Source organism: Pleurodeles waltl, chromosome 9 (assembly GCF_031143425.1).
Source record: "Pleurodeles waltl isolate 20211129_DDA chromosome 9, aPleWal1.hap1.20221129, whole genome shotgun sequence".
In the NCBI taxonomy this organism is placed as follows: domain Eukaryota; kingdom Metazoa; phylum Chordata; class Amphibia; order Caudata; family Salamandridae; genus Pleurodeles; species Pleurodeles waltl.
Genome location: NC_090448.1, coordinates 237701741 through 237729101, shown reverse-complemented (window position 1 = coordinate 237729101; position 27361 = coordinate 237701741). Strand labels below are relative to the sequence as shown.

The following is a 27361-nucleotide window of genomic DNA, read 5'->3' as shown; positions in this document are numbered from 1 at the left end:
CAATGGCATAAACTGCAGAAGCACAGAGTGTTACATGCTGTTTATTACATTGCTGAGAGAGGGAAGGGGCATCATGCCACACAGGAAGTTTTGCCTCTCGTAAGTCAAGCCCAGCCCACAAGCTCACCAATGGCAATAAATAACATATTATAGCATGCTACACTCTGTGCATCTGTATATATTCTACAGTTTGCCTGCCGTTATAAGAGGGATTTAAAGTTGCTGGAAATGTGCAATTATCAAACAAGATGGTCTAATTTGTTTTCAATAGTCACAACAAGCTTGAAATGGAAATCACTCAAAACAACTTATGAGTTATACCAACTACAATTTTGCAAAAGGGCCCCTCTCCATTTTGCTCCTACTGGAGGGCTTTATATTTTATGTTAAAATGCATCTTCCTCTAACAGGTTATTAGCTAACATGCTGCTGCCCTTCCAGAGTGAAAGCTGTGCTCTCTTCATCAGGAATGCAGGAGAGCTGAATGTGTTCCATTTGATCAAAATTCTAGCGTTACCGTCTCATAAATGTAAGACTTCCATCTTATAATAAGTTAGTTACGTCAATAAGCGTGTGCAGGCAAGTTAAACTACTTAACATTTTAACAGAATTGAATCTCTCTCTGGCTTTCTGAAATAATTTAGTTACTGCATTCTACAGGAGAAATGAATAAATGTACCTAAACCAAAATTCTGAGTGTCATCATACAGCATGGTGGTACCACGGCTTCAGCAGGACTATGTCAGAATGGAGGTGTCATACACAATTTAAAAAAAATGATACCATCTACTCAGAAAGAATATACGAGAGGATTCGGTTTATTAATCAGTCTGCATCGGAACAAAGGCGGCTGGTATTCTTCCACATGCAGCTTCAGGTTTCCAATCGACGATAATGCAGCAAAAATAAAAAAAAAATAAAAAAATATCAGTACAGTCTCAAAGTTAAAATACTTTGCTGGAGAAGGCAGAAAACGTCATGCTAATAGCCAAGTTGTAAAACAAAGGCCCCGATTGCTCTGCCTCTTCCCTGTATAAGGGTCTACTTTTTGTAGTTTATTAGCAGAAAATAAGTAGGGGGAAATGCAAGAGTGCCGTACTCCATCCCCGGTGACGGAAACAGCACTTGGACGGTTGACAAAGGCAGCAGTCACAGGTCTGCAATGTGCGCTTTACACAGCATAGACAGATGAGTGGTTCGCATAACAAGCAGACCCTGATTTCACAAACTGCACCATGCTTAAGTGGCGAAGGGGCAGCAGATTCCTGAACATCTGATACACCTAAATCCTTGAGGGACGATCTGTTCCATCTTAAATGATTTTTTAAACGTCTTCGACTGGTCACTGAGGCTAAAGAATGAACACCAAGTAATGAAGAAGCACTTTGAATTTACCAGTTCTTTTATGCATGCCCTTTAGAAAATACTTTAATGTCATTGACGGTTCTTCCAGAGAGAAAATAAATTGGATCAGCAGCCATATACATTCTGGTGTCACCAACTTAAAAGAGTAGTTTGTAGGCTCCCTAAAATGAAATAGTGGGGGCACTTAAAGGATTGATGTATTTGGTCGTTGTTGCACACAATGAGGCATAATCACCATAATAAATATTTTAATTCTCTGCACCAACAAGGCTCCTCACTCTGTAACTCTCTATTACTGGACCTTGTAGTGAATCAACATCAGATTGCTTCACAAACTAGATAAGGTCCACCTCTAAGCATTCACCTCAGAATGACGTTCCTTATCTCTGCATCTTCCCTGCGCGCTGTCTGTCGGGTCCTGGGTCAAACGAGACCACCATATATAGTCCTGATAAAATAAAAACACGTAAAATAAATGTCAAACTTGCCTGGGGACCACCACACGCTCTTTCTGCAAAACCACTGAAAGATGGCAGATGAAGAGACAAGCCTGCAATCCTAAAGATAAAGTATGGCGGCTTGTTCAAAGGAGGGCCCCCCCAAAAAAAAGACACCCGAACTTGCTTCTGATAAAATGCAGTTTAAGAAAAAAAAAAGAAAACTCAACATTCTCTTAACATTCCCTAGTCAGATATATTGTTAAATGCCAGCCACACACCAAACTTGAGTCAATTACCTACATAATTTGTGTCAGGGATTGTTATCTGGGGCAAAAGTGATGGCAGTATGAGGAATTTTTAAAGTGCACATGTGTAGCAGCATTTTACACAAACATGACCAACTGTACATGCAACATGTGAGGTCAAAACTATTAATTCGTTCTGGAAGGGAATTCAAGTACATTTTTAAGAGTAGAGATGATAGAGCCTTCATGGAGTACCGTTTTGGTGTCCTAAAGTTTTTATGATACAGGAGACATATGGAACAGGCTTGTTCTATTTTATAGGTAGGAGATAGATCCAAAGTAATCTGCACTACCAAGTATTAAGGTAACAGCCAGGTGCTGCCTGTCAATATAGGAGTAGTAAGGCAACAACCGCATTTTTGCCCACCTGGTTTTTAAGAATAACCAAGATGGCGATTAGAGACAAGTCGTGTACTCATGCAGGGGGGAATCTGGTTTAGAAGTCATAGTGAGCAGGGCATGGTCTTCAATGAATTTCGAGATCTAGGTGTATGCTCTTTACATACGTTTGTCATAAAAGGACTACACAATGCACAATATATAGTTCTCCAGAGCTATATACCAATACACAATTTAAATTGTTTATGGGATCAAAATTATTATTGATGGGCTGTTTTCTTAAATTCAGGAAGCACTAACAACTTACAGAGGGGAAAATTGTGAAATTAGTAGGGATGGGCATTAAACTCCATACCTGCAGCGAAGTTTGCTAAGTTTTGCCGATTCCATGCTCCACTCGAAGTGCAGTTCTGGTAAAACTCTACCAACCGCTGCATGGTGGAGTTTTCACTCCGGCATAGCTCGCCAACATTAAGAGGAGGGGGGGGGGGGGCACTAGACCGCCTCCTAGGGAGATTTCTCAACACGGGTGGTCGCGATAGGATGCTACGGCTTGCACTGAGAAACTGCAGCTCACACTGATTAAGATGACGCTCGAGTAGAGAATCTACTTGAGTGGCAGAAAGCAGCAGCACCCTCTGGCGTGCAGCGTGGTGCTGTTCACACTCAGTTTACAGCCCTGGACCAGCTCCCGCTGCTAAAAATTAGCAAATGCAGTACGACGTACCAGAATTCCGCCGCTCGCAGAACTCCGCAGAAGCTCAGAGTTTTTAGGTAACTGCGGAATTCCATGGAGTGAAACTCCATGAGTTCCACCGAGGACTAGAAATTAGTAGATGGGAGCATATGGTGTACAGTGCAACTGGTGTACCAGCCATGTCTCTATGCATAACAAAGTATTAATTTTGTACTCCTAGTTCTCAGCACTGACATGAAAGGGAGATGGGTTCTGTTGATGTAAACAGGCCTCCAGGACTGTGCAGGCTTGACACAAGGGCAAGTCAGAGAATACATTTACATTTTTATCCTCTTTTTATGCTCTTCTCCGTAATCCAAGTAGTGGCCTGTGGAAAGGATTAGCAAGCTTCCATGAAGTTACCAGATGCCTCCCTGTCACCAAGGACACAATACTCCAGTCATGGGATTTCCTTTCACAAATTATTACAATCAAGTAGTTTAGCTCAATTGGTGGTAATCAAGACTACGACTACCAGAATGCATTAGGTGGTTAGAAAAGGAGCCCAAGCTAGAAAACGTTCCTGCCTCGGCAACATGTAACTCTGCAGTAACAGAAGGACTAAGTCCTAATCAGAGCATGTCCACTTGAACAAAACTATGTGCTCCTGGGCAACGCATCTGTCCCCCAACAGCGCTTCCCCCCACCACCGCATTGTTTCAAGTATCTGTATAAACAAAGAGCGCTTAAAACAACACCAGCATTAGTTTCCAATACCATTAAGCTATTTTCTTCGGTTGTTTAAAAACACTGCAGACCATTCAATTTGAAGTGTAGAGGTAGACAAGTCTACCCTGTCCTTCAGTGTTCTGACACAGGAAAATACATCCCTTTCAGATGGCGGGCGCTGTTTAATTTGCAAAGCTTATGACTTCGGATTTGCAATTGTCACAGCTGGAAATGGATACCTGCAGAGAAGAGCGGAGGAAGTTAGTCTAAGGCTGTATGGCTGTTCCTTGTTACCAAATACTTGTGACTTAGATACAATGTGTATTCCATGCAGTAGCTCGAATACAGACAAAACACAAAAATCCACTTTTACATTACGGAAAAAGCGTGTAATACTAGGAAAAAGGCAATAGAGACCACAGCAGCCACAAACATACATCCACAAAAATGTGTATGAAAGACACGATTTTGATTTGACATTCTGTTCCATATATACCCTGTCCAGATCATAAACTATTTTTACAGCAAAGAATTGAGATATTGTGTTTCACGATAAAGCTAAATGAGCGCAAAAATGTAATGTATACCAATATCCTTGTCATGCTAGGTGAATTGTCAAGACTGCTTTCTATTTTCATCTCACTACATCTTTTTTGAAGATTTGGTTTCTGCAGTTGCGGTGGGATTGGTTTACCTCACAGCTGAAGACAGCTTTTGCTAATTTCCAGTAATTCTTGCCCCCACCGGATTCCCCCCTGCACCCATTGCACCCTAGTTGCAGCTGCTCGGAAGAGGGAGTTAAGAGAGGGCCTGGCGTGCAATGACGTGTTCTCTGGACAGCCCCTTTGATCGAGCCCCATGTCTCTTTGGAGGCCAAAGTAATTCAGCGCTCATTTTCAGTCAAAACTTTTGCTTAGCATTAAAAAAATAATCTATATGTATTACACACCTGGGTGCTTGTTGTTGCACAAAATGCTGTGTTGTTAAAAAAAAAAAAACAGCGTATGGAAACAAGAAATATGGGAAATAGTTCACGGTTCATTGTGAAATATGAGTTTCATCATGATGACAGTCCCCAAACCACTGTGGAGAGCTTTAACAAAGTAAACACCACTAGCTGTACGCAGCTTGGAGAACCACGTTATGCGGCAAGTTTTAACTTCTTTTTTGGAAGCAAAATTTTGATAAACAGCACATTCTCTGGCAATAATATTTTCTCCCATTTCAGCTAGACAAAACAATTTTATAAAATCTGCAAATAATGAGCCAAATTATGGGGCTAATGTGGTAAGCTCATAAATATGTGGTATGTAATACATTCAAAGATTTGCATAAATCCATAGAGACCTTAGCACTGCACATTGTTTTATCAACAATTTAGACACGAAGCATAAACAAAACCTAAGACATTCTAGCTTCATTTAGTGCCCACTATTATATGAACAACGAAGAATACAGTTATTTCAAGCCAGCTCCCCCCAAATAAACATGCAATAGTAGAAAAAAAAAAAGATGTCCTATAGTTCCATCTCAGCGTTCTGGTGACATCTGCAAACAGAACCAGCCCGTGACCTTGTGCGTTTATGTCACCACAACCCCAAAAGGCCAATGTTGGACCATATTACACAGGTACACTCATCTATTATGCCTATAATGTGGAGACCCAGGAAGCTGAGTTGTCCCAGGCCTTCCCTTTCACAGACATAATACACCTATTATGTTGTCTCTGGTGTGAAAAGTCGCACTGCTCTGCTAAGGCCTGTCTTCATCTGTAAGGCACGAAAAAAATATATAAATACAGTTCGCACTACTCAATGAGGGCCGGTGCAAAGAAAACAGATCTAGCTTGAAGTGTTTTTTTTTTTTATTGCTGGCATGGGCTCCCAAAATGCACGGTTACTTAAGGACTAGAAACAGGTACCTAGATATATAAAAGATGGCATGCGGGCGCCTGGCAAGTAAAAGGTAGCATACCCTGATGGCCATCTAATATCTAGTTTCCTCGCACATTATTTCATATATCACAAATGCATTCTGGTAGATGTAGTTTTTTCTTCTTCAACCGAACCTACTGGAAAACAATAAGTTGCACTGGTTTACACAGACCAAAAATGTGTATGGCTGCGGTGTGGAAGTCGCTGCTTGGGAAGATGAATGGAAAAGAGAAATGCATTTTATACATATGATAACTGTACACTCATGACAGAATGTTGATAGCTGACTGCTGTTCAGAAAACTATATTTTTGCTGAAGCACAACGACGTCCCACGAGGCTTTGGTGTGTTAAGAAAACCCAGCAATAAGCTATGGAAAGCTACAATGTTCGCCTAGGCATACTTATTAGGGTCGAGCCTGCGTTGCATGTGCTTGCGCATGCGTATCACAGCGAGACGCTTTAGGGCCAGATGTAGCAAAGGTTTTTCCCCATTCTGTGTCTATGGGAAAAAGTGTTAGTACATATGGCCCTTAGTTATTAGAAAAGGGCTCAGAGCCCTGTCGACGTCACGTCAGTGTGTTTGATTGGTTCGTGGGCTTGCCTAGTAAAATCTGCTTGCTTTCATTAGTGGAAGGCATGCACACGTCATGCCTTTTCCGGTGGCTAGCCCTCCTCGAGCGCAGCGACCAAGTACAGAAAACATGCGAGGCTCGCTGTTTTCTGTCGGACCGTGGACTACTTTTTCTCTATTTTCCTAGCGCGGTTTCGCTTGGCAGAAGTTGAGCGCTTTACACAGTTAATTTCACTTTTTCGGATGAGGTACATAAAAGCAGTTATGCCGATAGATGAAAAGTCGGGTTAGTTTACAACGCGATCAGCTCTAACATGAGCAAACGCGAGACCCGTTGCATTGCAAATGCTTGTTTTTTTTTGTTTAAATAAACGCAAGCTAGCTAGTTCTAGGATTTTCACCGCGTCATGTAGGTCTATAGGCTATTAAGATTAGAAGGCCGCCCATGAGATGTGCCCAGCTGGGATCAATCCAGTATGCAATGCATGAGGCCTGCTTCCCCCTTCCAGTGCCCCCAATAGCCGGCTGCCAGCCAGAACGAAACTCATCTCTGCTAGGGGAACATATCAAGAGCCGCACGGAGCAATAAAAAGTGCAGCGCGGAGGGTGCGTGTGTGCGCATGACAGTAAAAGCGGCCGAATTGTATTTCAAGAGGACGAGAAGACGGCATCAAATCGCCACAGAAGGCGCTGATCCGCCCGCAGGCGTCCTCATTGGTGGGTTCGGAAAACCCACGCGTAATCTCGGCTCTGATGTTATTTAAAGATTCCCCCCGGGGATCTGAGAGGCGGCTGAATTAAGTTGTCAGCTGTTTGCGATTTGGGTTTGTTTATATTCCTGTCAGAGCCGGCTAGACGGCCCCATGCACGCACTCCTGCAGCAAGAGGAACGGTGTGGAGTTTACCAAGCAGGGAAACTCCCAGCCGTTGGATCCTGCTAAGGAGCGGAGTTAGGGCCGCAAATGAGCTTCAGCCGTGGATGGAGAGGCCCAGGTCCCACTGGGAAATGTGTGGCGCTTGTGGGGCCGGGACAGGAAGAGACCAAAAACACAAGCCCGAGTGTTCCGAAGAGCCACGTATGTGCTTCTTAATTGCATTTTCGCTACCGGGTCCCCCAGTCTCTCGAAGCGCACGGACACAGACGGTTTTGTTTGCCTTTGATGTATCAAAACCACGTACTGTGTATATAAAAACAATGAAGATATTTTTTTAAAAAGAACTGGCAAGCGGGGTTGACGTCGCTGTCAGCATCAATGCGAGGGGTTATGCGTTTTCCCATTTGCATACCGTTCTAAAACACATTGGTTTCTGGGGGAAAAGTTACACCGTCCCCCCACACACATAAAAGAAATACGGTTATTTTTCATATCTCTATGTAGCATACAGAAAGACGTGTTTCGCCCGTAAATCAAGTGCTGTTATCTGTGATGCCGTTACCAGTTAAGCATAATATTTTAATTTACAAGGGCCTAGTTTTTGTGTCTGTTAATAAAGCCATCAGACCCCGGGCGGCAATTAAAAGTACAGACTTTGCTTTACTGCCCATTTCTGTTTATTAAATAAAAATCAAGTCACAGTGAAAATGTTCAAAACTATACACGTTTGAAAAAATAATTGCTGCCATACCCACACACGGGTACAATCTTTAATTAAAAGACGCATGACACACTGAGAAAATAGCATGTGTGATCTGCAGGAGGCATCTAGAAACGTAGGAAATATGCCTCAAATATGCACATATTCTGTCACTTCTTCTGGGGTCGGAAAACTTGATTTCTTTGTGGGTTCTGGCACCATTTACCCAGATGAAGATAAGGCACAGGACTCCACAAAATTGTAATACCGAATTCAAAATAGGAGTCGATCAGTTTTTCATTATTTTACACTGGCCAAGCGCCAAATGTAACCGTACATTGGGCCAATAAAGGTTCATAGCTCTATTTCAGTTCGCTAGACTTATATAGCATGAGTTCAATCTGCACATTTTAGTGAAACTGTTCTGGCACGACCGAATATGAAAAAAAGAGAGCTTTCCGAACCCCAGTGCTTCCTGCTACTAAATTCATAGTTACCCACGGCCAGTGGTTGCATAAATAACTAGGCCTTGGATCAAAATTGTACTTTTTATGAAACCAAGCCACGTTTTAGAAGTAAAAACGAGCTTTTACAAAGCCACAGATCTAAAAGGCTGAATGACTGGCTTTACCAATGCTTTTCTCATTGAGGTTAACGTGCCAAAATGACAGCAAATGCTTTCCGACACATGGGTCACAACACATGTGGATCCCTCGTAAGTCATGTAGCATGAGCATTCTATTAAATAAAGCCATTCAAGACAGCTGTCTATATGTGTCATGATATGTGCACATGTTGTGACCACACGCATGCAAGTGTCATGACGCATGCACCTGTAGGTGGGGGAAGCAAGTCGGAGGGGGTGGGTTGAAGCAAGCAACAGAGAGGGAGAGAGCATGCAAAGTGGAGCGCTACGGGGGAGAAAATGGGCAAAAGAGAACAATGAGACACTGGTGGTGGGAAGCGCACAAGTGAGAAAGCAACGCAGGGCCGTGGTGGACAAGCATACTAGTGAGAGAGAGGAACATGGAGCATGAAGGGAGAGGGGGGGCAAGAAATACACGAGGAAGACATGGAGAACAAATTAATTTTTGTGTATTGCTTAAGCAAAAAAAAAACAAAAAAAAAGTAGTGATTGAGAAGCAAGCAGGGGAAGTAAACAAGTAATGCATCCATACTACTGGTGAAGGACAAACAAGAAGAGCCAGGAAATCCCAAACAATGTACCAGATAAGAAGAAAGCAAGGAAAAGAGAGTGACAATGAGAAGAAATCAATAGTAAGTGATTGACGGACTCTAAGCACACTGTAAGCTAACAATATGTCTTGCAAAAGCCTGAGCATGCACTGTCTAATAGGCGAGACTTAAATAGTAGTCCCCGAAAGGCATCAGAAGAAAAAATAAAACTCATCTTAGCGGAACACCGAGAACAAAATGCTCCTGGGTGGGACAAACATTAGCAGTGTTTAAGACTTGTACAGACCAAAACTTATAAAGTGTAAAAAAATAAAACTAAAATAGGGACGGAAGTAATCAAATCAAGAGCAGATGCCAGAGATTGAAAAAAGTCATCCAATCACGAGCAAGAACCTGAGTAAAAGCTCAAATCTAAGTGTAGGCTATGTACTGGAAACAACATAGCTGCCAACAGGCAGCTAAAGCAATCTATAAGCATCACCATTTATTTATAAATTAAAAAAAATAAAAATTTTTTTTTAAAAAACCAAAGTACTAGAGCTTTGATTTCCTGTTTATAGGTCATCAGTTTAAGCTCAAAACTGATTTCAATCTGCTCTATCCTCTTAGAGATGTAGCCCGCCAATGACAGTCATTGTACATCAGCAAGAAACCTTGGCTAACTAATGTATACACTTCTGGGTTATCCACGTTATCTGAAGGTCAAATGTTTAAATCCTTTTTTGGTCCACTTATCATTCCAACTTTCCAATGATGAGTACTGCGAATTAGCTAAGCTACATTTGTTATTACAAAGCTTTGATACCTGCATAGTAAAATTGCACATAATTAATAACTTAGTATTTAATCATAACATCCTATTCTAAAGTACTCCATATAGTAAAAAATGCTTGCAATTTTCTTGAAAGCTGTGAAGAATTACTTTATTGCTTTTTAGGATGTCTGTTGGGTCAGTCCAAGTTCCCTGTAGGAATCATATGTAACTTTGAAAAAACTAAATATTCCCTCTCATCAAACTAACAGAAATCTAATATTCAAGTGTTTAGTATGAGAAAACCTTTTGTCATAATTTAAGAAGTCATATTGCAAACTCTCCCGCATCTACCACGGAAGTGAATGGATGTGGTATGACTCTTTGTTGGCAACAGCCCACGCTCTGCTTCTAGGTTCACACTTTCAAGCTTGCAGGCTAAATGTTGGTACTGTCAAGTCTTAAAAGTATGCCTCAAGTTTGGGGTCTAGTAATGTGCCACGACATGTTACCCACTGTGATGCTGCCAACAGCAAAGTGCACACAGAAAGTGGACACGGGGTGGACCCAGGAGCAGATCGGAGGCCATATTCACTGCAAACTCTGAAATGGTGAATATGGCGTAGGGATGAGGTGAGAATAAAGACAATTTACTGAGAAACTCACAAAACTCCAGCATGCAGAGCGAACAAGCGCCTGTGCGGGAATATAGGGGGAACCAGCTGGATTCCTAGTCCGTAGGTACACTTATGTTCCAGGCTGTCATCCTGACACATTAAGTATATGCTGAGCAGACGCAGAACCTGTGGGAGAGGGGAAATGGTGGCTCTGTTTTCTGATAGCATTTTGCTTCACACGCCTCATTTAAAGGACAATTAGTAAGTTCTTTTGGCCGAGTTGTGTCCTGACAGGGAAAATGTGCCAGAATCCTCCTGGATGTTTACACCTGACCACCCATACCCTACAATCTGCATAACGTATTTCTCCAAAAGAATGCTTAGATGTAAACCAGCGACTTACTTTCTCAAGCTCTGTCTCTACATATGGTGTGTAGTACTCTGTTTGCTAGTAAGAACAAGTTATATGGCAGACAATAAGATTTTTTTTTAGCAAAGAGTTATGTACTACTCTCTTTCTTGATATCACCCATTAAAACAAACTTCAAAGAATGAAACAGCTAAATTCTGCAAATATTGAAAGTAATGCTTTGCATGTGTCATGCATCTATTTGCTCAAGTGTGTACTCAACTCAATGTTTTGCCAGGTTGGGTAGTAGGCCCTAAAATGCTTAGCTGGAACAATTATATTGACCTATTGAGCAATCCTAAATAGAATACAATCAACACTCTGCAAGCACGTTAATACTGAAAACAATTTCTATAATGATTCAAACCTGTACCCTCTCCTATTCACAACAACTTAAAAAGTGTGTTTCCTACTAGGGCTATCAGTAAAGAGCTGCAAAACCAGATCCTACTCATGTCAACACTGAGACAATCATATTCCAAACTATAAACACGTACAGAACCTGCAGACTAACTGGATTTATTGCGAACTATTGCACATTCAGTGTTCCATGTCAGTGGCAGCTGGATGAAGCATAACTGATCCCTTTACCCATATGTACCATGTTGATAGGAGGTGCCTGGTAGGGTGATGCAAGCAAAAACACGTCAAAAGATGTAACAACTGTTCAACAGTTTTAGAAGACAGATAATTAAAAAATACAAAATACAAAAAAATATTTGTACCAAATCACAGATGTATGCAAAGTCCCGCACTTAACTGGAACAAAACCTGACTTCGGAGCAAGCACTTTTTAACAGTTCTTTTTAAATTGTACAGTGTGGCTTTCCATCGCTGTTCTTCCATATGTTGCAATGATCTACGCCCTACCTCATGTTTAATGTTTACCAAAACTTCCCAAAGAAAGCCGTGGCAGAATGCCCCGATTCCGTCCACACAGCTGCTTTTGTTTTCCACGGAGGTATTCATCGGTTTATAAGAAGGCGCACATCCATTGCTCTCTTCCATGCCCATGTGCTACCCCGCCATGCATTCTTTTCAAAATGTATATATCATTATAAGATGTTTTTGATGGAACTGTGTAATGCAGTGGTCTTAGTCGCATTAGGACGTCACAGTAACAGATCGGATGAGTTGTGTGCAGTAGAGAGATTACCGTTGTTCTATATTATGCTATGTAATAAATATTCAATTTTGTACATGAGTTATTAAAATTTCCAGAAGCGGCTTTTCGCCACCTTTTCCATTTTACACAGTCATACAGCTTCCTTATATGCAAGTCATCAGTTTTGAAAGCAAAAGATGCTTTTAGGTCCGGTGTTAATTAAATTCATAAGAGTTATGACAGTTTGCAGGCTCGTTAACCGGATTTAAGGCCCACAATAAAAGCCCTTTAAAGCGTTTTCTCCCGCTAGACACGCCATATGTCTTGATGGCATGAACACCTTTCAAAGCTTTCATATGTATTCATCGCGCGCCATCTTTGAAAAGGCTCGAGCCCAGATTGTGCTTGTATGCTCAGCGCACATCACTCAGCAGCAACTGGTTTTAAACACTGCTAACTGAAGCGTTCACTTTCTTTTTTTTATCATCATCAATTACACCATTTTTATAGTGAAAGGTGGGTGGGATCCACGAACAATACTCTGGAACACCAATGTCAGGCCAGATGTGCATTCCTTCAGTCAAGCTGTTCCAGACAATACCTTGGGCTTAATGTCCCAGCTCACACGAGGCTTGGCAGTTCCACATGGGTTAAAAAAGAATAAAAAAAAAGAAGACTTGACAAATCAAAAAGGGCTACACGTTACAGCATGATGATTTAAGGCTCGAGGGCTTATTCTGCACGGTTATGGTTTATGAATGACGCTAGGGTAAAATGATGTGCTACTTATTAATTTAACTTTGTCCATGACCAACAAGCAACCTATGAAAATTGATTAACAAATGTATTTTTCATAGGTGAATATCCTGGGAATTAGCAAGTAACCAGGAAAGCTCAGACAGTTCCTTGTGCAGTCCTTGGCTTTCTGAAGATTATATACAGGCGTTAAATTAAATTACTAAGAACATACAGGGGCTTGGAGCCTGCCCACTGTTTGTCACCGGTTACCTTTCTTGGCACTCTCATCTGCCAACTTTTTATTCCTGTCCCACACTTTGTCAGTCTAGCGTCTGTCCTTTCCAGGGAGGATTTCCTCTTTACCATTTATTTGATTACCTGGCATTTCTGCTCCTACTACTTGCTTTTCAAGCACTACTTTTTTCTACTGTGTTAAGCACTCCACCAGAGTGCACTTTTTTTTTTTAAACTCTCACCCTCATGTACTTGTCCTCCCGCGCTCAATGTTGCTCTCTATCACTATGCGTTGCTTCCCGACCGATCCTGTAGCACTTGTGTGCTTCACGCCACTGCTTGCCCGTGCACTCAGTGTTCCTTACCCCAATCTCTTTCACCCTGTTGTTGTTTCCCCTATCTGAGCCCACTATATTGCTTTCCCAAACCCCTGTGTTGCTTCAGACCACTGTGTTTCTTCTGCCTCCCATACTGCTCCTGCACCTCCCTGCCCTCTCCTATGTTGCTTCTGTGTCTGATGTTGCTTCGGCATCCCTCTGCTCTCCCTGTATTGCTTCTATGTCCCGTTTTGCTACAGCCCACATGTTGGTCCCACTGCATCCTCTCCCCCACCCCCTTAAAAATATGCATATTTAGTTTTCTTTTTAGTTACCGATCCAGGGTAAATCAGAAACAAAAAATAAAAAAATACCAGTGTTACTCTGAAGGCACATGCATGCATAGTGCGCACTCCTAAAAACAAAATGATGCAGTAGCCATATCGTCTTTTTTTCTTTATTTTGAAAACTTTAGCCATCCTACACAGCAAAGTTTATGCTGTGCAGCACGGCTAAAAAAATACATTGGTAAAGCCAACATTATACAAAAGCAAGACCTATTGGCTTGGTCTATGCTTATTAAATAAAAAAAGAGAGTGTGTGTTAGCAATCTCAACACGTTGCCTAAAATGTTATATTTACTTATGGTAGAAGACAAATACAGCTTGATAAACAACATCAGCTGTTGAATGTAAAGAATAACAACAATTTACAAAATCCAAGAGATTTGATTGAAGATAAAAATGTAATTGTGTATCAGTACTTAAAACTAACTTCTTCAGTTTGTAACAATGTTTTGCAGCATTTTATTTTTACTGTTTACACTTTGCAGACATGCTCCCCATTGCCACAGCTGCTGCCAGAGCTGAATTAGGGCAACACAAGCAGAAAGTGAGGGGACATTTTTGCACACGCACATTGACAAGTCAGAAGTACATGGCCTCACTAATGTTAACGGCAACATCACATCCATGGTGTACTTTCAAGGGTCTTGGTATTCACCACTAATACTTTAATATATTTTGCAACGATTCTTCATATTTATTTACTTTCTCCAACTCACTTGGGAAGTTACAATAACATAGGGAGTATGTTTTGTTTAGTGTTCTTTAAGAAACTTCTACTGCTCCCATGCCCTATTAGAAGATTGGATTGCTGGGGGCTCCACTGAAGACAATGACGTTGCTCAGGGCTAATAACAGCTGGTATACTCCTTCTGCTCCAGACTTCCAATGCTTATCTTTCTTTTTCTCCCTTTTCAATTTACACATTCTACCTCAGTGGAATGTCTTATTAGTCTTATAGCCCCTCTGGCTATACTGGTTGTAAAAGGTCCTCTCCCTTGTTATAGACAAGCAGCTAAGGCTGATAACTCAGATTCAGGGCCTTTAACAACAGGTATAGCCCTTGCCAGTGGGCTATAGTATATAATAGGTGATAGCATAAAGAAAGCCAACTGTACTCAATTAAAAAAAAAAAAAAAAAAAAAAGTTAAAAAGGCTCAGTTAGTCTTGCTGGGATTCAAACTCAAGACCTGCAGCTCACACAAGATGTTAGTGATGAGCAGTAATTCTACATGTCTTCTTGTCCATATTAAAATTAAGTCTGCCTTAAAACCCATAACAGCCCTGGGGAGATTGAGAAACAACCGGGCAATCATGATACCCAAAGGAAGAGCGATAAAGCTTGTTATATTCAATGTAGTATAATCATGGGTCAGAGTTGAAGGTAAGTTTAAGTTCAACACTAGGCACAAAGGTCACAGTGGCAAAGCTAGAGTTACCGTTTAAGTTTTTGATGGGGACAGAGTTGGAGACAGTGTTGAGATATTAGGGCTAATGGTTTGTCAATGTGATGGTGTCAGCATTATGTCATGACAACAACATGGCTGTCAATGCGATGACATGTATCAGACTTTGTATACTGAGAGTCATTTACAGTCTTCTTTAAAAATGATGAATTGTAAAATCATTACATATTTTATACTTACTTTGGCTAGAACTTTATTTTAAAAATATAATGGGTACATAAACAAAAAGTGGGGATACCCCCCCCCCCCTTTTTGGTAATTTAATTTTAAGATGGCTTTAAATAATTGTGTATATTTTTAACATATTATATAATCTTTGTGAGGTGGTGATAAGAAAGTGCAATGAGGTGGATGTGAAGTGGTTGCACAACAAACTCAGTCAACCCCAAAGAAAAACTCAACTGGTGCTCCCACGAATGTTAACATGTCTTTCAAATAAGAGGCCGCACAGAGCTCAGCGAGGGACCTCCTCCAATGGAAATGGTGCTCATTAAATAAAACAACGTTGTTGGGGTTATGTCATCCCTCACAAGGAACAGCATCTGGAGGGTAATAGACCTAAACAAAAGCTGTTGCTTTAGAATTGTCAGTACAGCGCAGTGCACAGCAGCTTTTAAGCTGCCGTGCACCAAATTAAAACAGGCAGCTTGCCTTTGACGATTACAAGTAATACAATGAACTGATAAGTTCATTCCTCTCACTGTGGCCTCAAAGGCAGTCTCTGTGGGCCACTTATGACATGCAAATCGTGACTTGGAAGAAAATCTACAGACACTCCTAGGAAGCAACTGGTAAAACCTGCAGGGCACAAGTGCAAATGCCAACTTTCGACATAATGAACCGTCATGTATGAAGCAGACTTTCTGACATGCTAATGATCCACTGTCAAGTGTAAAAGTAGACTCCCTTCCAATGCACATGATGCAATGTCACGTAGACTGCAGACTTCGTTCAAATGCACACTGTAGGCTGTCATTCATGAAACGGACTTGGTTCCCATGCTTTTACAAACAGGTGTGCACGCGGTTTTAGCATCATCTTAATTGACCGTTGAGCGGTAGGCATCTCCTGTGCATAACGAGCACATAAGCAGCACCCGGCCCTCCTATAAGTGTCTTTAGAGATTCCACAGACCTCAAGTTATCTCGTTGCAGGAATGAATATGGACAGACCTGGTATATTATTTGAATCTGGTACTTGTAGGGTTTAGCCTTTCTTATTATAACTACAGAAGAACATAAACACAGGACTTGCTCTGACATGGACATATGATCAACTGACATCTCTATGCAAGTGTTTAAAAAAATGGTTGCGCTTCAAACCAGCACCCATTACAACTCATGGACGCAAAAATGAGATTGAAGAAAACGAAACAACAAAGCCAGAGTAAACTTGGAGACTGTAAACACATTTAGACTAAGAGACTGAACAGGTGAAAAATGTATACCTCTTAAATCGTCTGCATCATGATGGAAAAGTCTGCCATATCGCACATATATTAATTGACCGTGGCTGTATGGACCCCCCCCCCTGAAGAGTTAAGGCCCCCTCAAATCCCCCCTCCCTCCCCGTACCCACTGCTGGTACTGCAGGGACATTCATTACGCCCCCTGGTTTATTAAAATAAACATCTGCATCTTTTCATGTGCGTTTCATATAGAAAGAGAAGCATATGCACATAATGTACACATACTATGCATGTCTGTTTGGAACCGGTGTATCCTGTAAATCACACATAGTCATGTTCAGTGTGCCGCCCGCAGGCTGTGTAAATGGTGGCTACCCAAGAAATATAATGCTGCCAACAGGTGTAACGGGTTAATATCAGCAATAACCATTCCCTAAATAAGGATGCATATCTGCACACGTTACACACGGGGGTCCTTTTAATTTCTGCTTATTGCAGAAGATGCCACTTCACGTCACGTGAGATGTATGTAGCTTCTGTAGACTGCAACGAAACGTGAGCAGCACACAGCTTCTGCGACACATTTATGCCCTTTCCAAACCCGAGTTGCACCCACCTTCTATAACATACCCTAGGCCTTGCCAAGAGGCTTCTGGTGCACATTCTGTAGAGGTCTGGCGCTCCAAGATGTTTGCATGCATGTTATACGTGCCGGGTGTGTCCCCTGGGCAACGGCAGCTCCAGCACACGATGCCAAGGATGCACTACACGCAGGAGGCATGTTTGTTGCACACCTTGTTTGTGCAGTAAGCAAACACTATATTGAATGCACATACGGTGTGCAGCAGGCAACCACAGCACGTAAAGCACTGGTATATGAATATGCACAGCAGGCTGTTCATATAAATCATGCCCGTTCATACCGTTTGCATAATGGAATAGTATAAGATTTTCATATCTGCCCAGCGAGCAGTAGAATTCACTTACATTATAATGCAGTGACATACAGTGTGTACTCCAGCAGACAAGATTCTTGCATATGCTTCGGTCACGCGCTGTGAGCAGCAAGCAGGCAACCCCCGTTGCACATACAAGGTATGAGCGGCAGCAAAGGCATCCCCTTACCAGCTGTCCAGCTCCAGTTCAAGCAAGGACTGGCTCTTCTCTGAGTTGCAGTGCAGGCACCACATGGCTGGCAGCACCAAGCACCCGCGGGGAGCGGTGACACGGTCATGTCCCCCTCCTGGCCACAAATCCTTGCGGTGACATACCTCGAGAGCAGCGGAAGCGCCTTGCACGCCGCCGGACAAGCAAACCCCACTCACAGCTCTCCCCGAGCAGCGGGAGCACTGCCACATCCAGAGGAAAGTGGATTACACCAATCGCTTGAGAGGAACGGGAAGAAACGGGATTCGATTGGGCACATATATTTTGAGTGGCAGGATATGCTAAAGGGGCGGGATTCACTCAGGGGTAGACTTTCTTCTGCTTTAAACCCAGGTGGTCAGGCTCCTCCCGGCAGGGGCAACGCCGGCGGCCATGTTATGACCAGGCAAGACGTCATTTTATTTGGAAACTATTTATTTGCAATGGGTAGGGTTCCTCGCCTCCTCTCGATGGAAATTTCCGAAAAGTAACGTACCCTTTTATTTTAATTCGTTCAGTGAGAACATACCGGCAGTGGGCTCTGCATTTTGGTACGATAATTTTGGCAAATGGTCTGGAAAAGTGGTGGAACACGGGTTGGGAAATCGTTCTTTGATGTGAGGAAAGTGGGAGGGATGTGGCGCTCTTTGCCAGCAACAGAAGGATTCGATATTAATAGCCCCTTTCAGACAGCAGCGGGAGAATGAAAGTCACACTCCTTTTAGTCTGTGTTAGCTGGGCGAAGAAGGGAAAAGGGGGGAGGCTGTAAACTGCTTCCAATGCAACCGAAATCTGGCCCATGCCCTGCAAATCCGGGCAAGAGGGCGGAATAGAGAGAGCCCCTGTTATTGAGTTTTTCCAGAAAGCCCAGCAGACACGGCAAATAATATTTGTGTTGGCAATGCATTCATTACATGTGAGGCTCCTTGGTAGTTGAAGGTCATGCAGCGACATGTTACTTTAATTGTCTTTTTATGTAATTTTTTTTCATTGGAAAATTGAACGCGCCCCAACACTGAAAGAAAAAGAAAACGGCTTCATTTTTTAAATGTGTAATGCAATATAGTTCTCGTGTAGTGTTCTAATGCCCTTGGGCCAAGTTTGCTCTACATAAAACTTAAAAATAACTACTAATATGCACAGGTTTCGTTTACATTCTAAGCCTTAAAGTTGACAAGTATTTATTTTTATTTTTTTGTGATAGTTCTGTTTGCATTTTGCTTATTTTCAGTGTCGACACTTTATTGTGAGTAGAACATACCTCGACTGTAATGTCGTGCCCAGTGACGCAACTGGAGCACCAGCATTACCATTATTGGAAGGGGCGGAGGGAATATTTTACCCTCGGTCCAGCGATTCCTTCACCTCGGGCAATTGGTGTAAGCCCAATGTGTGACATGGGTCGAGTTAATAAATGGGAGTGGCGCAAGCAGGGCGGGGCAATGGCAGTAACAAGATGGAGTGTGCGATAAGCCTTGCTCGTAGCCTAGTAAAATCCAATTGGGCCTTCGTCTTAATTTATTAGCGTGGCGCACGCTATCTTAATATGAATAAACGCCACACATTTTACATTGGCGACGAGGGTGGCCCCAGACCCTACCTGCCCTCCAACCATAGTGGTGATTTCTGCTGCATTGTGGCCAGAGCTGCGCGACCGCTCTCCCTAGCTGTCACTGCCCTAATGCAGTGTTAAGGGGAATGGCCTGCTCCTACCATCTGGAGGCTGCAGTGCTGATCATGCCCCCGGCGATGACGCCCGGTAAGCACGTCCTGTCTGCCCTCCGCGGCCTTGCTACAGCCCAAGTGCCCTGCAGCGGCCTGCTGGTGGTCGTTTTTCAACAAACACTGCTACCCAGTGCGTCCCGACCACAGCATTGTGCTCAGTACTGCACCAACGCCCTTCCCAAGGCCCTGGGTACTTGCTACAGGCACCCTACCCCACTACTGGTGGTGGAACTATGAAAGAAAAATAGAAAACAGAACAGTCCTGTAAAGACAGTCCCATCTCTACAGACAGTGGGCTCCTGCATGTCGCTTGCTACACAAAAGAAAGAGAAATTCTTCTGCCGGCACATGACACACTCATTTTGCTTACAATATGACCACCATACCAGCCATAGAGCCATTTATCATTGAGGGTGCACCATCCACTTTAGCCTCCAGGTGGAAAGACTGGGTGAAACAGACCTCCTGTTCTTTGAAGCAAGAAAAGTAGAGAATGCACAGAAAAGAGCGATGCTTCTTCACCTGAGAGGGAAAGACATTCACCAAATTTCTAAGACCATTGAGGAGCCCGCCCCAAAGACTCATCTTGCGCTAATTGTTGCCCTCAATGCTCATTTTGAGCCAATGACTAACACCAACTATGAATGTTTTATTTTTCGTCAGGCGCGACAACTAGCAGATGAATCTATAGACTATTTCCACATGCACCTACAGGAACTAGCCAGCACCTGCCAATTCGCAAATGAAACGGAGGAGATTAGAGGGCAGATAATCCAAGGGTGTGTATCCACTAAGCTGCGGGAAAGAATCCTGGAGGAGTCTGGGAGATCACCGGCTGATATACTCACCCTAAGGAGGACAAAATAACTCTAAAAAACTAGAGCGTTGCACATGGAAGCCACGCTACAGGGCCATGTCAAAGAAAAACCTGTGAATGCAGAACAGAGGTATGCCACACCCAGGACATGAGGGTATTGTGGAGGACCCTCGCACTGCTCGTCCAAATGCCCCGCTAGAGGAAAGACGTGCACAGGGTGCAGGAAGATGAACCACTTCTTAAAGGTATGCAGGTCCACCAAAGGAAAAACTGTCAACCCGGTGACTAATGCCATTTTCAACCCACAAAACCAAACTAGTGACATGAATGATGACAATGAGGAAGAACAGGCCATTTACTCGATATTTACAATCAGCTCAGCATCCAGTACTACCCGACAACTACCCCGGTGCAGCATACGAGTTGGAGGACACTCAACCCCAGCTGTTGTAGACACCGGTGCCTCGATCAACATCATGTCGTCCAATAAATACGAGGAAATGAAGCCATCCGGCATCTGACACCGACAACCTTAAGAGTATTTGCTTACGGCCAGCCCTCCCTGCTTGCCATAAGGTGAAAATTCAAAACAACACTTGAGTATAGACCCTGTTCAATCGAACGTCAGGTATATGTGGCAAAAGATGGCCATGGAATGCTGCTAGGGTGCGGAGCTGCTGAAGTGCTAGGCATAGTATCTTTTACTTTTGGCGTGCATGAAGAGTCCATCACAGATATGCTAAAAGACTTTAGTGGCATCTTCGAAGGCATTGGGTGCCTAAAGAGTAAGGAAATAAAGTTACACATAGAAAAAAATCATTCAGCCAGTTGCCCTTCATCATCGCTGCATCGCATTCCACTTACGACCAAAAGTCGAAAAATAATTGGACAACCTTGAAGCAGCTGGTATAATCGAAAAAGTGACTGGTCCCACACACTGGGTGTCCCCAATAGTGATTGCCAGGAAGCCGAAACAGCCAGGAGAGGTGAGGATATGTGTCGACATGAGGCTACCTAATGCAGCCATCAAGAGGGAACAACACATTACCCCCACCCTAGATGATTTAATCAGTGAAATCAGTGGAGCCTGTTGGTTCTCGAAGTTAGACTTGAGATCAGGGTACCACCAGCTGGTTCTTGCAGAGAAGTCCCGATATATAACAACTTGCTCGAAAACACGTCAGACTCCGTCGCTATTGCTGGATAACTTTGGGATCTCTAGTGCTGCAGAGGTGTTCCAAAATACAATACACAAGCTTTTAGCTGACCTTGGTGTTCTAAACGTCAGTGACAACATTCTTGTGCATGCTCGCACTCTACCCGAACACAGGATCCGTCTAAGGAGAGTGCTTCAGAGAATCCAGGAGTCCAGTTTGACCCTCCATCGAAACAAGTGCAAATTCTTCAAGAGGAAGCTGCATTTCTTCGGCCACGTTTTCGCATCCGAAGGTGTTGCTCCGGATCCGGGCAAGGTCAAAGACATCAAAGATGCCCCTCCTCTAACAACGGTAATGGAAATGCATAGCTTCCTAGGGATGGTTAACTATTGTGGCCGTTTTATCAAAGGTCTCACCCTTCTAACGCAACCGCTAAGAGATCTCACCAAAGCCGAAACATCCTGGAGTGAGGGACACCCCAAGACACTGCCTTTCAAGCCACCAAAGATGCGCTATCTGCGGACACAATTCTGAGGTACTTTAACCTGTCCAAAAACACCACCATAGCCGTCGATGCAAGCCCAGAGGGTTAGGGGCAGTACTACTGCAGTGGACCAGCCCCGAAGACTTGTGTCCTGTTGCCTACGCCAGTCGGTCTCTCACCCTGACAGAACAGAGGTATTCACAGATAGAGAAGGAAGCTATCGCAATACATATACGGACATCCATTCACAGTCCTGATGGATCACAAGCCATTGCTTCCCCTTTTCAGGGGGACATCGACTAATCCACCCCCTCAAATAGAGAAGTGGATGCTACAACTCCAGGAGTACAACTGTGAAGTAGAATACCGACCTGGCTCCCACAATCCTGCAGATTACCTTTCGTGCCAACCGCAGTCAGCTACCGAAGAAGAAGAGGGAGAGGCACAGGAGACAGACGAGTATGTCAGGTATGTTGCTGAGCGATCTCGCCCTCAACCGATTTCCAACGCAAAGCTTCGCAAAGCCACCCTACAGGACGATTGTCTACAAAAAGCGCTTACTGCCGTTCAATGTGGCCAGTGGCATGTCTTTAAACAACAGTGGTCCCAGCTCACTATGCCCTCTAGACGCATCCTGGAGAGCCTACACCATGTTCGAAATGAACTTAGAGAAGATCCTGAAGGGTGCCTCCTCCAGGGGCACCATCTTGTCACCCCCTCAAGCTTGGCAGATCAAGCTGTCCAGCTAGCTCATGCAGGTCACCAGGGCATGGTAAAGACAAAGAATCGATTAAGAGCGAAAGTGTGGTTTGCCCTTAATGGATGAGAAGGTAGAAGCCATGATCCAATCGTGTGAGTGATGTCAGGCAGCAGGGAGCCCCATCCCTCCAGCCCCCGTTGCCACAGAACGCAGACCTGATCAGCCGTGGGAGGTAGAAAGTCTTGATTTTGGGAGTCTGCCGGATGGTAGACACACGTTAGCCCTAATTGATAACTACTCTAAGTATCCCGAAGTGGAGATTCTCCAGTCCCTCTGGGCCTCTGAAGTGATCCCGAAAATTTAGAAAATTCTAGCTACTCATGGCCCCATCAAGGAACTGCGAACTGACAATGGCTCACCATTCCAAAGGAAGGAAATTGCATCCTACCTGGCATCTATGGAAATTCTCCCAAAAGAAAATAAGACCCTGTTGGCCCCAAGCGAACGGCGAAGTGGAGAGATTCAAGAGGACTCTCAACAAAGTGGTCCGAATTGCAAGTGCCTCTCATAAACCCAGAGCTAGCTATCTACTCCTTACTCCGGAACTATCGCCTGACTCCCCATGCCACAACAAGGTGTTCTCCAGCTCACCTCTCCATAGGGCGGGTAGTGCGAGATTCCATTCCCCACCATCCCATCTGGGCACCAGAATCTATTGACAATGACCCGACACTCGAGCGGCGGAGGATTACAAATGATCGAGCAAGTCGTCATCGTGGGGCCAAGACATCTGACCTCCAAGTAGGTGATCAAGTGCTGGTGAAAGACAGGAATCCTGGCAGCAAGTTCAGATTACCGTTTGACCATCGCCCGTGGACCGTCGTGCGGTGCCAAGGCTCCCTAGTAGTAGGTCGCCGAGGTGCAGAAGAGCTCACTCGCAACATCTCGGAGTTCAAGCGGTTTTATCCTCCAGCCCAATCATCAGAGTCTACTGACGCAGGTGAGCCTTCTGTGGGCGTCCCATCCAGCGCTCTCCTGGGTGGTGATTACCACGACAGTCCGGAAGAGGGAGCGAGCCGAGCTGACGTCCCAATGGCCTCTTGCCCGGTAGCAGAGCCTGAAACACTTCAACCCTAGAAAGACAGGTCTGACCGCACAAAGTACAGCCTGAGGCACAATCCGCCGCCATCGATCAACCTCCGAGACTTTGTGGCCTCAGACTAATATGCGTCCATTCATCTGGTGGCTGTCCCCTGTTGGAACTAGACAAGAATCGCTTTGATTGGTATTCGTTTTGTGTATTTGGGAGGAATGTAATGTCGTGCCCACTGACGCAACTGGAGCGCCGGCATTACCATTATTGGAAGGTGCGGAGGGGATATTTACCCTCGGTCCTGTGACCCCTTCACCACGGGCAATTTGTGTAAGCCCAATGTGTGACGTGGGTCGAGTTAATAAATGGAAGTGGCACGAGCGGGGCAATGGCAGTAACAAGAGAGAGTGTGCGATAAGCCTTGCTCGTAGCCCTCGTAAAATCCAGTTGGGCCTTTGTCTTAATTTATTAGCACGGCGCGCACCATCTTAATACACGCCGCACACTCTACACTCGGCCTTTCGCAACAGCTTGGAAGGTCAGAATTAAGGACGTTGTTTATGTATGTTGGTATTGTCAGTTTACACGAGTGACCCTCCGTTGTGTTTTTTTATAACCCAAAAGTGACATTTTATCTTTCTGCCACTCAAAACTAGCGCTTACACAACACAAATTAACGGGCATTCTACATTTCCCAGTACTTTATAATAGTTTCAAAGCGTTGGCAGTATTGTGCGCTCTACATTTGACATGTAACAAATGTTAATTATACCCACCCATCATATACCCACCCATCAAAGAAGTAAACACACTCGAGCAGCTAAAAATGCAGGTAACTGTAATCATATTTGAAGTCCAGAAGTTAAAGCAAGCTACATCATAAACTTTGCTAAATAGATTACTACTACAGGAATTGATATGTTAATCTTTTTAAAGCAGTGCTTCCGAAACTTTTAAGACCACCACCCACTTTTTAAAGTGACAAACTTTCATGACCCACTTAGCATCAATGGACAAGAGGCAGGCAGTATTTTAGTGTAATTAAAGCATCGTGTGGTAGTACATTATCATTTACAGACAGCACATTTTTCATTGAAACAGTCACTACATTTGCAAAGACATAGTTTACTGATAAAAACTATTTTGCACACAAATGATAATGTGTGGAATTCGGCTTTCAGCGAAAAATGCTGATACAATAAACCCTCTGACATATTTACCTATGATGGAATCAGGTGAAGTCACATCACATTTAAAACGTATTCATTGACCACAGTATGGAGGAATTTTAGTTTCCCTGATGGGAGTAAACTTTGTTTGGGAGGCTAACATTGTGGCTGAGAAAGATGAGAATGGCAGAATAATGGTCTAACATTTACTTCAATACCTACTACTGTTGTTAAAGCATGTTATCATAAAGGTTTTAATATTGCACATTATCTCCCCTTCCTCCCTCGACTTCCTTCCTAACCAGTGAGGCCTCTAGCCTCCCCTAGACCCCTCCCTTCCTAAATAAAACGCTTCATCCTGGTCTTTTTATGTCTCCCAGGAGACTTACCTTTCGTCCTCCTCCAGGGCAGGGCGAGGGGTCTTAGTGGCTGGATCCCTGCTGGGTGGGGAGCTCCAAGCGACGGTCTCCCGGCTTGGTGGCGTTCTCTGTCAGTAGTGCTGCTGATGTTGGGAGGTGGCTGGCGGACGCAGCAACGAAGCCCGGCGCCTCTGTTTGGCAGGACTCATTTTCTGAGGCATTGTCCCTGGTATCAGGGTAGGAGCTGATTTGAGCCTGTTCTTTTCAATTTGGGGAGAAAAATGGAGGACTGTCATTGGTTCCTGCTGCAGCTCTGCTGGAATTTTTCCATTGGTTTGGAGTGGGGATTGCTTCCCTCAGTTATGGGCCCTGCTGGGTTTGGGGCATTTGTACTGGAACATGTAAGTGAATGGGCTAGCAGGCGGAAACATGTGCTGTCGACTACTTCTTCCTCGGAAGAGGAGGTTCCTTTCCCTCAGAAGAGGACTCGGGACCCTCGGAGTCCAGGAGGGGGGGAGTGCACCTCTCATGTCTAGTGAAGAGGTGCAGGAGATGATTGAGGTGGCAGTGACAAGGGCTCTTCAGGCTCGTACATCAAAGCCCAGGAGAATGTCCAAGCTTAAGACTTTGGTGGTGGACAATGTTTCTTCTGCCTCGGATTTGGAGGCTCCATATAGTTCTTTGGGTGGGAAGTATGTTTCCCGTGAGGAGATGTGGGACATTCTGGCCCATGTAAGGGAGAAACTGGGCTTTCTATTTTTCAGTCAGCGGAGTTGGGGTCTGCTTTGTTTCTCCAATATATTATGCCTTCTAGGTTTGCCCTGCCCTTTCAGGGTCCTGTTAGGGCTATAGTACTGAGAGAATGGACGGATGTGGATAAGATTCAAGTCCATTGGTTTCTTCAAAAATTGAGGGGGAGGATGCCCTTCCTCATTCTGTTCATCTGGATTAGATCCTGGCTACCTTGATTGGGAAGACAGCCATCCATCCAGAGGACTGTGCTCCTACTGATGCCACAGATAGGAAGGTGGACTTTGGTCTTAAGAAAGCATTTGCGGCTGAGAATTTGGTGTTGAGTCTTTTCTCAGCATATTCAGCACAATCACTGGTGCAGGACTTTGATAAGCTGGCCGTGGCCGTTCAGGAGGGATCTGAGTGTTCTGATTTGTTGGCAGTGATGGAACAGTAGGCAAGATTGCTAGCTGACATTTCTTTGGATATAATACGCACATCAGCTATGTCCACTGGGGCTTTGATTGCGGCCAGACATTCTCTGTGGTGGAGAAAGTAGAAGGCAGACTCTGGGGCGAAGGCTGCTCTGATGAGAATCCCATTCAAGGCTCAGGCGCTCTTTGGGGAACAGCCATGGTCTCCAAAGCATTTAAGGAGAGGAAGCATGCCTTGCAATATAAATGGGATTCCTCTGCTGGTAAAGGATGGAAGAAGGCTTATAAATCCTCCCCCAAAACATGAGCCCCAGACATCTTCCTTTCGGAGAAGGAGGTTTTAGCCCTGGTTTTCTCCTAAGCGCACTGTTCCTGCTCAGAAGGGGGCCTCAAAGAAGGCATCCTGACAATCACTGTCCCAGTGGGGCATTACTGGTTGCAGGCAGGCTACACCATTTCCTGTCCGTTTGGCAGCAGGATGTGTCGGACCAATGGGTGCTAGACATTGAGGCAAATGGCTACACAATAGCGTTTGATCATGTTCCTCCAGATACTGGTGTCCTGACGATTTTAGTTCCTGTTGCAGGGGATAAGAGGTCAGCACTGATAGATGGGGTCCAGGAGTTGTTGGACAAAGAGGCCATCTGCAGGGTTCCTTTGGCAGAGCACGGAAAAGGGGTCTATTCCATATTGTTTCTGGTTCAGAAAGTGTCCAGGGCTTTTTGCCCTGTCCTGGATCTCAAGTGTGTCAATTCTTGGATCGAAGCTGTTCATTTCTGAATGTTGACTGTTCAAGCGATTATTCTTCTGATTTGTCCAGGAGATATTTTTGGTTTCCATGGATCTGCAGGATGCATACCTGAACGTCCCTGTCGTAGTGCCCTCTCAAAATATTCTGCAGTTTGCGATAGGGGTGAACATTTCCAGTTCTGTGTTCTTCTCTTTCAGCTCAAGTCCTCACCCCTGGTGTTTTAAAAGGTTCTGTCACCTCTGAAGGCTATTCTTCATGTAGCGGGGATGTTT

General features: G+C 44.0%; 1 protein-coding gene across 11 annotated transcripts in view; it reads right to left on the bottom strand.

The window, feature by feature from the left end:
- Positions 1-27361, bottom strand: part of IQSEC1 (IQ motif and Sec7 domain ArfGEF 1) — a 695018-nt gene that overhangs the window by 180380 nt on the left and 487277 nt on the right. For 3 of the 11 annotated variants that reach the window (XM_069206619.1, XM_069206622.1, XM_069206629.1), the window contains exon 1: positions 17648-17893. The exons of 5 other annotated variants lie outside the window; for them this stretch is intronic. In XM_069206619.1, coding sequence (XP_069062720.1) covers positions 17648-17880 — 233 coding nt within the window. In that variant the 5' untranslated portion in view covers positions 17881-17893. Of the gene's footprint in view, positions 1-17647; positions 17895-27361 lie in introns of those variants that run through there. 3 more of the 11 variants (XM_069206628.1, XM_069206621.1, XM_069206620.1) reach the window with 2 other exon arrangements.